Source organism: Pan troglodytes, chromosome 10 (assembly GCF_028858775.2).
Source record: "Pan troglodytes isolate AG18354 chromosome 10, NHGRI_mPanTro3-v2.0_pri, whole genome shotgun sequence".
NCBI classification, from domain to species: domain Eukaryota; kingdom Metazoa; phylum Chordata; class Mammalia; order Primates; family Hominidae; genus Pan; species Pan troglodytes.
The window spans coordinates 69,199,433-69,211,783 of record NC_072408.2 but is presented as its reverse complement, the minus strand read 5'-3'; the positions used below and the strand labels follow the sequence as shown (position 1 = coordinate 69,211,783).

At 41.1% G+C, this 12,351-nt stretch overlaps 1 protein-coding gene across 8 annotated transcripts in view; it reads right to left on the bottom strand.

Moving 5' to 3' along the window:
• Positions 1-3,622: 3,622 nt before the first annotated feature.
• The window catches only part of ITPR2 (inositol 1,4,5-trisphosphate receptor type 2), a 499,386-nt gene continuing 490,657 nt past the window's right edge, over positions 3,623-12,351 (bottom strand). For all 8 annotated transcript variants that reach the window (XR_010148345.1, XM_063786880.1, XM_016923764.4 and 5 more), the window contains 2 exons: positions 7,042-7,203; positions 3,623-6,355 (listed from right to left, as the gene is read on the bottom strand). Coding sequence is in view for 7 of the 8 variants with exons in the window: in XM_063786880.1 (XP_063642950.1) it covers positions 6,269-6,355; positions 7,042-7,203 (249 nt within the window). In the remaining variant the exon portion in view is untranslated. The remainder of the gene's footprint in view (positions 6,356-7,041; positions 7,204-12,351) is intronic.

Genomic DNA, 12,351 nt, shown 5'->3' with positions numbered 1-12,351 from the left:
TTTTCTTAATCCAGTCTATCATTGTTGGACATTTGAGTTGGTTCCAAGTCTTGTGAGCAGTGCCGCAATAAACATACATGTGCATGTGTCTTTATAGCAGCATGATTTATATTCCTTTGGGTATATACCCAGTAATGGGATGGCTGGGTCAAATGGTATTTCTAGTTATACGTCCCTGAGGAATCGCCGCACTGTCTTCCACAATGGTTGAACTAGTTTACAGTCCCACCAACAGTGTAAAAGTGTTCCTATTTCTCCACATCCTCTCCAGCACCTGTTGTTTCCTGACTTTTTAATGATCACCATTCTAACTGGTGTGAGATGATATCTCATTGTGGTTTTGATTTGCATTTCTCTGATGGCCAGTGATGGTGAGCATTTTTTCATGTGTCTGTTGGCTGCATAAATGTCTTCTTTTGAGAAGTGTCTGTTCACATCCTTCACCCACTTTTTGATGGGGTTGTTTTTTTCTTGTAAATTTGTTTGAGTTCTTTGTAGATTCTGGATATTAGCTCTTTGCCAGATGAGTAGATTGCAAAAATTTTCTCCCATTCTGTAGGTTGCTTGTTCACTCTGATGGTAGTTTCTTTTGCTGTGCAGAAGCTCTTTAGTTTAATTAGAGCCCATTTGTCAATTTTGGCTTTTGTTGCCATTGCTTTTGGTGTTTTAGACATGAAGTCCTTGCCCATGCCTATGTCCTGAATGGTATCACCTAGGTTTTCTTCTAGGGTTTTTATGGTTTTTGGTCTAACATTTAAGTCTTTAAGCCAACTTGAATTAATTTTTGTATAAGGTGTAAGGAAGGGATCCAGTTTCAGCTTTCTACATATGGCTAGCCAGTTTTCCCAGCACCATTTGTTAAATAGGGAATCCTTTCCCCATTTCTTGTTTTTGTCAGGTTTGTCAAAGATCAGACAGTTTGCAGGGCCTAATTTTAAGGTATTGTGGTTACAGACTTTTTATTCGTATTTAGTGCTTAGAAGTCCAAGATCACAAAGATACACCTGACCCACGTTGGAGGGGAAGAGGGAGTGAGTTATGGTATAGAGAAAGGAGGATACAATTGTCCAAAGTGAAGATGATTATTACCAAAAAAAAAAAACCAGAAAGCACAGTCATTAGAGCAGGGAGCAGCCTTCGAAGCAGCTCTGTCCTATGCAAGTAGACCTGAGGGGAGGGGAGCTTTGCAAGGATGTGCTGGGGTGGGGATCGTAGAGGAAATCCATGCCTGTGGCCACATTTCCACAGCTGTGAGTAGGGCCACTCTACCTGGAGCTGATCTTGCCCCAAGGACCAGAGTTAAAGGGGAAAAGGCTAATCTGGGGGGAAATCCACACTGAAGCAGTAAAAGCCATCATTTTCTGGGAAACAGAGTCAAACGGAGTTTAACAACGTATCTCTGTTTCTATACATTTTCTCCCAGCATCACATTTGGTAACTGTTTTTGTTTGCCATGCGGCTCTGTGTGAGGTGCCAGCACCTCTGATGTGGGCGAGGAACATAGGTGAGGCTGAAGTACACATATTCTGGCTTGGAGTTGTTCTCTGAACATTAGGCCTTCCTAGGGCTTCCTCAAAGCACCCCAGTTGACCAGGCAAAGGAAGGGTGACTTGTGGACTTCCACCACACTGCCCCCACATGCACACTACTGCCCACTCTTCGTGCCAATTACTCTCACCGGAAGAGGAACTCCCTGTCCAATTGCCCTCCCCCAACCTTTCCTCTGATTACAAACAAAACAAACAAATGTTTCCACACTACTTCAAGGAACTGTGGCACACTGGAAAATACCCATATGAACAAAGAATTCTATTTCCAGATTGCATGTGATTCGTGCCACCCATGTTGACTTCAGCTGTTGCACACTCAGTTCTTTTCTGAGGGGAACTATCATTTAAAGCTGTGCGTGTTAAGAATCAGGAAATCCTAAGCCACCCAATGGTCTGTGCCCACTGAGCTCAAGCAGGGCATCAGACACCATGTGATGCACCAGTACGAGTTGGTACATTGGGGAATTGACCAAATCCCAATAAGCCTTAGGCACACTAGTCCATCTGGATTAGCTCATCGGTGTGGTTCAAGTCACCAAATTTTTTATACCTCATGTCTTGCTATGTAAAATAGCAATCATAATGCCTTTTCATACCAATGCAGATATTACTTAGAAACATGGCAAGAAATGAATAAAGCACTTTAAAGTATTGCAAACAAAAAAGTTATACACATCCAATTTTATTAACATTCACTTATAAATTATCTGCCCTTGTCATATATTAGAATCGTGTTTTTTAGGCAAATATAACAATCCTCTACTGCAGGAGAGAAAGTCTTCTTGGTGGTATGAGAAGTACTGGTGTGATAATTTCATAAATTATTCAAGTCTGTGGAAACACTCCAGTTCAGAGAAGGGTACCTGGATTTGTTTTCAGCTTTCTCGATTTTCACATGCACGTTAGGCTATCTGGTTTTGATAGTGCGTGTTTTCTTCTATTAAATGAGATAGCTTTCTCAATAATTATATCAGAAACAGCAGTAGTGAGTGACTAGGGGGCCTCTACTGGCCTCAGGCATTTTCTAAAAACCGGAATTAGCTGTCAAATTTTGAGAATACAGAGCTTCCCACGGCCTCCCTCATCCCTGCATTTGGTGTGCACCTCACAATTTCATGCAATTTAGTGACTTGCCAAGCTCCTGCAGGCATCTGTGTTTGTGCTGAAGATGTCTGTCTCCTCTGCAGTGCACCGTGTCGTGTATCACAGCATATTGGAATGGGTCTGTAGGTAGGAATAGCTGATTTGTTATTCAGGATGGCTTTAACAGCCGCTGGAAGGAACACACCATCTTATGGTAGTTGCTCTTCCACACAGCTTTGTTCTCTGCATGGGTGAGGGGTATCTCTGGGGTCCATCAACTATTACATCATGATGCCTGTGCAATATTTACTTGCTTACGTCCAGTCTACTGGGTCCCTGAAGAATAAGCTTTTTTCTTCTTCTTAGCTAATATTTACCCCTCCTTTTCTCTAATGATAGAGTACTGGGAAGCAGAAATCCCTATCTCCACCTTCTCTCACCAACTCCCCAGCCTCCCCACTCATTCTCAGTCCTGGGGACTGGGGGCTAGTGGCTGAGTGTGGGCTATACTGCCTTGCTGTTTGCAATAAAACAATTGTAAAATAAAGAGAGCAGCCAAAACAGGGAGTTATGAGCTGAGAATATGGGAATAAGCACACAATTAGTTCTGACGAAAGAAATATCTTCCTGATGTTATTAACAATGTACTAGAAATTGTGTCCTCTTTACCAACAGAAAAATATTGATGTGCAAGAAAATGAGCTCATTTCTAACTTAATTTTTTAAGGGGTAGAAAATATGATAAATTTTGCATACATACAATTTATTTATTTATATTATAGCCCTGTATGATACAAGCATTTTCTCATCTAAAAGTGTTATTTTAACTCAGAAAACATACCTGCATTAAGCTCTTGAGCCTCAGAATGGAGCACAGAGGGAACAAAACCCTTTTGAAATTAAAAATATTATTCAGCAGAAACTGATACTTTTGAACCAATATGAATTTGAAATAACTAAATATTTTTTCAAAATCTCCCTTAACATCAAAGTTCAAGATGATTGCATTTATTTTGATGTCACTATATAAATACAAGGATGTTAACTGATACTCACCTAAGTCAAATATTCCAGTTGCATTAACAAACATACACATAACAAATATAAATTTATAGCAAATGTCAAATTTCCCCATTATCTTCTCCTCTTCTTCATTAGGAATTGGATGTTCTGAAAAGTGCCTTTTTTGTCTGCTTCGATTTTTTGTTGCTGTTTTTTTTTTTTTTTTGCTTTATAATTTCTAAGCATTTAGGCAGAAAAGAAAGAGGCATTAAAAATACAACTCAGAAATATTTAAATTTTGATGAAATAAGAGTCTTGTTAGTTGCAGTCTCTTTTGAATACTTTCCTTGGGAGAAAATATGCTGTGAAACAGTGATCTGCCACTACACAGTGGTTGGGGACATTAGGTCATTTCTAGAAAGCAATTATATACACCTAATGGCTTATTCCCTACAAAATGAACTATTATGGTGTCAGAAAAGGCTAGATACTTTATCATCTGAAAGACAGGTTGCTCAGATGTATACAAATGAATTTATTCTCTTGATCTCTAGTTCAGATGTCAGAAATATTTTATTTTGTACTAAAACAGAGATAGGTTCCTATATTGGAATATGTTCAATATTTACTACCTTTCTCTTCTATTCTCTATCCATAAAACTCTGCCTGATTAAAATATTTTAAAGTGTACTTTTTACCTGATACTGTTAATAGCATTGATGATCCTGGATTTTAAAGATGGCTGCTTTAGTCTACTTTGATTTTGGGAAAGCCATTTTAAACAAACAAATATGTGGTATCATTTAAAGTTTTATAAAGAATTAAGAGTAACTGAATGACAGCTGAATTTCTCATGTATTTATTGACTGCCTGCTAGGTTCAAAGTTCTGTGCTGCATGCAGACATATCAAAATTTCTTATATCTTTGGATCATGAATGTCAGGGTCTTTCAGCTCCTGGTCAGAAAAAGTACTGTCATGTCAGAGTGAGGAATTCTTAGTATGAGGTGGTGCTGGGGAGTACCAGTAGCTTCAGTTCAAAAATTCATTGCTCTGGGTCCCAACAGCTTTGTTCCAAGTCTACATCTTAACAGTGTGTGGAAGGATTGGTTCAGGCTTCCTTTATATTCTACATAGATCTTGATTTAGGATTTTTAGGAACCAATAGCTTAAGCTATGTTAGAACAATCCAAAAGCTTTAAAAATTGTCAGAGCAAACCCTATAGCAAACCCTATCTGGACCTTAAACCTTGGCGTTGATAACTGAGAATTTAAAGACTCTGGAGGCAGTGTTTTGTTCCTGTGGGGGAGAGGCCAGGTCAACTTGCAGAGCATCTCCCGGAGTCTGGTATCAAGTGCCTTCACTCCCTGTCACATCACTTTTTTCCTAACACTTTCATTATCCATATTTTGCTCTGCTATTCCAAATGTGTAGTCTCTAAGAATAACCTGAACACACCAGGTTATTCTCTCCCTCGACAAATTCTGAGTGCATGATTTAATACAAAAACAGTTTGAATAAGAGATTTTTGTCTTGCTACATTTTGAAAAGCCCTTACAGATACAGTTTTAAATATGTAATTGAAATGTGGCATTTTCTTGAGTATTCAATACATTTCTTGGATTTTTTTTTCCTAACTGCAGGAATAGCATAAATAAAAACGCTCGGGTCCTGAAGCAGTTCTTTAAGCACAGCAAACGTTGAGTCAAATGGCTTTCACTCCATGTTTATAAAAGGCAATGCCACCATCATAAGTTTCTCAATAATTCCTATCACTTTTAAGCATTTTCATGTATTAATCTCAATATATTTTAATAGCATACATATGGTCTCAAAAAACCCTTTCCTGAGGCTTACTGTTGGCTTTTTATTCCCCCAGATCTTCTTAAAATCTTAGCCTATACATGACTTAGAACATGTTTTTAACAAGTTATATGAAAATCTCCTTTTGTGCTCCACATTGACAGAGCCTGTCTGAATCCCAGAGAAGGCAATCACATTCTGTTATGTTGTCAGCGTGAGAGGCAAAAGCTCCAAAGTACTAAGTTCCTAGAGCTGTAAATCCATTGTGCTTCATGTTATAAATAAAGAAATTGCCCTGTGACAGCTACAGTTTGGAAGCATTATCATTTCTCTTTTCAACTCTCACTTTTAATCTTTTCAGTTATTTTCCTTAGTAAAACTTAGCCACCAAAGTATGACTTCTTGTGTCACAAACCTATATGCCACAATTAAAAGAAAGAAATTCCAGCCAACCATGTCAGTGGCTGTAGTCAGCATTTAAGACAAAACTGACTCCTATCGATTTAGCAGAAGAGAGTTCTCCCTGCCCCGTGTCTCCTTCCATCCTGCCGCTCCCTGCCCTCTCCAGCCTTTTGGGCAAGCCTTTTCTTCCTGATGCATTGCGAATGTGTGATGTACGCTTTCTAGCAGATGCATTTGAGGTTAGGTCTTCGCAACCATGAAAACACAGTTATAAATTGTTCTCGGAGCTAACCCACTCAACATCTTGGCACTTGGTTGTTTTTAACTTTTCAACAATAGGCACTGTTCACTCCCCTCCATCTCAGTTCTTTATTCAGTGATCAGGCAGGACACTGATGAAAGGCTAGTCACGGCTTCCCCCCATGGTATCAGTGTGGTGGCATGTGATGATTCACATGGGGTGTGTTTGATCCGAGGAAGCCCAGTCTCTGCTTATTCTTCCTTTGTTCTGTCATCTGGGGGAAAAGAGAGAGTGTGTGTTCAGCGGATTTTCTCACTCTTACCCAGTGCTGGTGGGCCACAACCGTTTTGAGTTAATATTCCCCAACTACCTACTGTCCAGCATCATATAGAATATATTTATCAAAAAAGGGATTTTTTAAAAGTGAGTTTCCGTAAACAGAGAAAAAGAGCAAACCCCTCTGTGTGGTTAGGAAGCAGGAGCCATTTTAGAAAACAGATCTTGCCTGTCACATAGCTGTCACCATCACCACAGTCATTTTAATAGCTACCATGGTTACTGTTGATATTTTTACTAACAATTTTATATGATAAAGGGGTTCATTACAGCATTGAAATGGCAGATACTAATGAGGATTTGCCTTTCCCATGGGCTTAGTAATTACTATCATGGCAGAAAATGATTTTTTTTTTTTTAAATGCAAAGAGGTGCTTGTATTTTGGCATTTTATCCTTTCCCCCTTCCATAGAACGAGAAGTGTCGCGTGAGGCTCAGGGAGATGGGATAAGTAGAAGTCCCCATTTGCTGGGATGTGGTTCTACAGTACAACGTGAGGTTTCTTTCTCGGATTTTGCAATTCTCTGTGGATAATGACCTGGCTCCCTGGACCCTCTGTCTCCCCTCACCGGAAGTGGTGAATGACTTTATCCCACCCAGCCCCATCTCCCTGAATGCACCCACCTGCTCCTTGAGCTCCGCCAGCTGACCCGACAGCTGTTTGACCAGACTCATGGTCGATTCCAACTTCTCCTGAAGGCTCCGAATTTCATTTTGCTCACTGTCGCCTTCATTGCTAACGAGGGACATGGCTCGCATCCGAGGAAACCAATCCAAATTCTTCTCCTGAAAGCAAATAAATGTGTGCGAACAAGGGAATAAGTATGGAAGGGGAGAATGTCTATAGCTGTTTATTATTACTAACATTTAAACCAAAGTCTCTTAGCACTCAAATTGGAGAGAGAAAACCTGGCATAGGGAGGGGCTGAAGTAGGGCTTAGACACTGGTCTTCACGGGCTGGGGGAAGACCCCAAATATTGAAGCAAACTTTATACGGGCTTCCAGGGAGGTTCCGGCTGAGACATTTAGAAAGCACCGTGAAGGCTGCAGGCATTCAGTGAATGATGATGAATGATGAGGTGGGGTCTGGAGGCTGGGGGAGCAGATCCAAGTGTGTGTGGGTACAGCATAGGCATGCACTGTTTCTCTTTCCCCCTGGCACACAAGAGAAGTGGGGGGATGGTATAGGAAAGTGGTAAAAGAAATGTTTCAGCCTCAGCCACCCACACTACTTTACCTCCCACTTCCTCTGTAAAGGCTCCCCACCAGCTCTGCCTCCCTCAGAGCTCCACTTGAGGAAGAGGGAAGTGGGAGGGCATGGCCTGAGGTTACTCTGTCTGCTCCCTTTGGAAAGATTTTATTGCAATGGGTGAGAGTTAGACTTCCCCACAGGGCAATAGCTGGTTCCACTTCTGTTTTTGTAGGCAGCCTGGGTGTATGTAGGTGTTTTGTGTGTGTGTGTGTTTTTCCTCCAATCATGGCAGACTGACAGATGCTTTCTTTAAGACTTTGCTCGATTGTCTAACATCATAGAATCACTATGCATTACTTATATGACATTTTTCCATCCTCCCCAAAGCTCTGCAAGGTAAATCATGTGGTCCCCATTTTACAGATAAGGAAACAAGAGGCTCTAAGTTTCATTACTCTTGTCACAAGCTAGTAAATGGCAAAGCTGGGATTTGAAGCCTCTGCAGCATTGATGGGGTGTGCCAGTCTTTGTCTCTATCTACCCACCTATTTCTCTAAATCACCTTCTCCCAACATCCCTAGCAGTGAGCATCATGCTTGAAACTCTTTCCATTCCAGAGATATCCACTGAAATGGCTACAACAACCTCTGCCTGTGGGATCCCTAGAATGAGAGTCATTGGAGTGTTCTTCCCTAAGTGACAGTGGCAAGGCCCAATTTGTGTATCTCTAGACTGCAGGCTCAATCTTACCTGGCCCTTAGGTTGGCTTTTTGTTGTTGTTGCATCAGAGAATAACAAGTTCTTTATAGTTCCCTACCCCCAATGGCAGTGAAAAGGGATGATAAAGAACTAAAGATAAAATATATTGAAGAGTTTTAAACTGCATTTAAACAGCTGTAGCTAATTAGCATTTCAAAGGTGAACAGTAACTTACTCTAAAGTGCAGAGTGACAGATTCATTCATTCAATCAATCCTTCAGCATCTATTGTTAGGTATTTAGGGGTGAAAGTCAGATAAGACTGTGTGTCTGCTCTTAAGGAGCTTATGGCTCAGGACAGCCCTCCACAAAGAGTGGGCTGCACACTGTGTGTATCAAAATCCCCTGGTTGCTTGTTAAAACTGCAGATTCCCACCCCACCACCTCTTACCAAATCAGGACCTCAGGGAATGTGTGTGGTTCTAATATCATTAAAGTGTTAAGGACTCTGGTTTACAGAAACAGAGAAGACAGTGGCTGGGTAGGGAGACGGAGCAAAAGGGAAAGATCTGAAATAGGCATGTGGGGGAAGAGCAGAGGAAACCTAACAGGGGCCCATGAAATGCTTGCACGGTAGTGTGGCTGGGCCAGCTGCTCACACACAGCCCAGGTGGATGTGCAGATGAGGCAGAAAGCTGGACTGACACAGTATGCTGTGTCTCTCTGGGATGAGCATCAGGAAGATCAAGGTTTAAGGGAGCTGGGAAGATCAGTAGAGCGGTGGTTGATGTGATGCACGTTAATGTGTGAACTGGTAGGAAGGAGGGAGGAGAACAGACCTGTGCTAAATGCTCTTTAAGCACTTATTCCTTTCAACAATTCTGTGAACTTAGGTTCTGTTATCTATCCAGTATTTATATTATGTATTATCTGAATTTTACAAATGAAGAAAGTGAGGTGCCATGGTTTAGATATGGTTTGTCTGCGTTCTCCAAACCTCCTGTTGAAATTTGTTCTCCAGTGTTGGAAGTGGACCGAATGGGAGGTGTTTGGGTCACGGCGGTGGGGGGGGGGGCGGGGGGCAGATCCCTCAGGAATTGGCTTGGTGCCATTCTCACAGTAGTAAGTGAGCTATCATTCTTTTTTGTTTGTTTGTTTTTGTTTTTTGTTTGTTTGTTTTTAAGACTGAGTTTCACTCTTGTTGTTGTCCAGGCTGAAGTGCAATGGCACAATCTCAGCTCACCACAACCTCCGCCCCCTGGATTCAAGTGATTCTCCCGCCTCAGCCTCCCGAGTAGCTGGGATTATAGGTGTGCGCCACCATGCCCGGCTAATTTTGAATTTTTAGTAGAGATGGGGTTTCTTCATGTTGGTCAGGCTAGTCTTGAACTCCTGACCTCAAGTGATCCACCTGCCTCGGCTTCCTAAAGTTCTGGGATTACAGGCGTGAGCCACCACGTCCGGTGAGTTCTCACTCTTAGGAGCCTGGATGGGTTCTTGGGGGAGTGGATTAGTTCCCATGAGAGTGCGATGTTATAAGCCAGGATGCTTGGTTTGGTGTCTTTTTGCACATGCCCACTTCCCCTTTGGCCTTTCTCTGCCATATTTTGACGCAGCACAAAAGCCCTCACCAGAAACCAAGCAGATGCTGGTGCCACGCTTCTTGTGTAGCCTTCAGAACCATGACCTAAATAACTTTCTTTTCTTTATAAATTACCCAGTCCCAGGTATTCCTTCACAGCAACACAAAATAGATTAAGAAATGAAGCTAGTAACTGGATTAGCTGGGATCCCAACTCAGATCTGTCTGCATCAAAGTCTGTTGGCAAGACAGGAGATTGTGGACAGAAAATAGAATAACAAAATTTAAAATTCTGAAGGTAGAACAACTTCAGGAAATGAAAATTTTGGGGTGAGAGTGCCTTAAGTCTGGTAAAAGTAAATATCACTGAACTTGGGAAGTTAGTGTTTAATGGATACAGACTATTAGCTGGAGAAGATAAGAAATTTCTGGAGATAGATCAGTGATGGTTGCAGAACAATGTGAATGTGCTTCACGCCACAAAACTGTACACTTTAATGGTAAAATGGTAAGTTTTGTGTTATATACATTTTACCACCATTTTAAAAAAATCACAGAATTTGCAGAGGCTAATCTTTTAGATGAATTGTGCACTAAACTCCTGAAGTCATCCTGCAGGTCAGTAGTTGGGGTAGATGAGGAGGCTGTGGGTGGCCAAGGGCCAAAATCTGTATGAATGAACAAAAGTGACCAGGAGGTATTAAAGGATAGGATGGGAAGGATTAGAAAATTGCATTTTTATGGGAGGTTTGAGGTGTGTTGATTTCTTGGTGATGAGGAGCCCAGAGTGCTGACCCTTTTCTAGGGCTCTTAATACAGACAGGTTGGGAAAATAGGCAGCTGCCACCAAGGGGCTAAAGGAGAAGGGGGTCACCATGGTTTGAATGCTTGTCCCCTCCAAAATTCAATTTAATTTTTAAATTTAATTGGCGTTGTAACAGTATTAAGATGTGCGACCTTTAAGATGTGATTAGACTATGAGGCTTCCACCTCATGGGGGTGGGGATTGGTGCTGTAACAAAAGGGCAAGTTCGGTCCTTTCTTGCTCTCTCTCCCCCTCTCACTTTCTATCCTATGATGATGCAGCAAGAAGGCCCTCACCAGACGTGGGCACCTTGAAAACAGACTTCTCAGCCTCCAGAACTGTCAGCCAATAAATTTCTGTTCATTATAAACCACCCAGTCTCACGTATTCTGTTACAGCAACACAAAACAGACTAAGACAGGGCTCCTCTTGGGAGAGCCAAGAAAGCAGCATTCTGGGAGAGATTTTTTTCAACATATAACAGCACAAGGATTCCAGAGGGGTTGTTGGGGCAGGGGGATTTGGGAGCATCACAGACTGGGCTTGGGGTAAGAAGGTACCAGGAATGTGAGGGATGGTGAAAACATCAACCTGCAAAAAGTTTCCAAAAGAAACAGATGCAAAACCTTGTTCTAACAGTAGACTGCAACTCTCACAGATAGTGTGTGAGCATTTGTAAAGTTGCCTCCAAAGAAACACTATTGCAAGCATCTCAGGGGCCAGGATCAGCCAAGTCCATGGCCTCTTGCTTTTGAGGAAACAATGGCAGCTCTCAGTGGACCATAGCTGGTGCCATTTGAGCCACAGAACTCCCTTTCCCTACACTCTCTTTTTTCATTTGTTTCTTTGTTCATCCATTCACTTAATAATCCTTGCTTGTGTTTACTATGTCTCTGTTAGGCACTGGGAAAACAATAGTAAGCAAAATCCAGCATAATTCTCGTGCTTATGGAACATATAGTTCATAGGTGGAGAGTAAGACTTCAAACAAAGGATGACAAAAGTAATGAGAAGCTGTGCTTAAGTGCAAAAGCTACACAGTCCTGTCATCTTTTCTCTTCATTCCTACATATTATTCTGTCTTCCAACCCTCTTCTGGTTTTTCTAATCTTTCTTTCACTCCTTGTATCTGTCTGTGTTTTGGTTTGTTTGTTTCTCAGCCTTTTCTCTCCTACCTTTCTGCTTCTTGTTCCACTCCTCCCTTCCCTTGTGTATCTGCTGGTCTTAATCTGAGACAAATATATAATGTACAACTAAAAATCATTTTAATATTGAATATTTTAGGGTTCCTTTTCTTAATTTTTAAGAGACCTGAATTGAATGCTTTACATTTCTCACTACAATGGAAAAAAAAAACAACTTAAATTGATTGCTTTCTGTTCTCTTTTTTGAAGAAAGAAGTCTTGTAAAAATCAGTTCCACAACTGATTTTTCTTCAAAATTACTGCAGAAAGTACAGTAGTCCCCCTTATTTGAAGTGGATACATTTCAAAACCCCTAGTGGATGTCTGAAACTGTGGAGAGTACTGAATCCTAGATATACTACATTTTTTCCTATATATACATATCTATGATGAAGGATAATTTATAAATTAGGCACAGTAAGAGATTAACAATAACTAATAATGAAATAGTACAATTAAGACAATATACTGT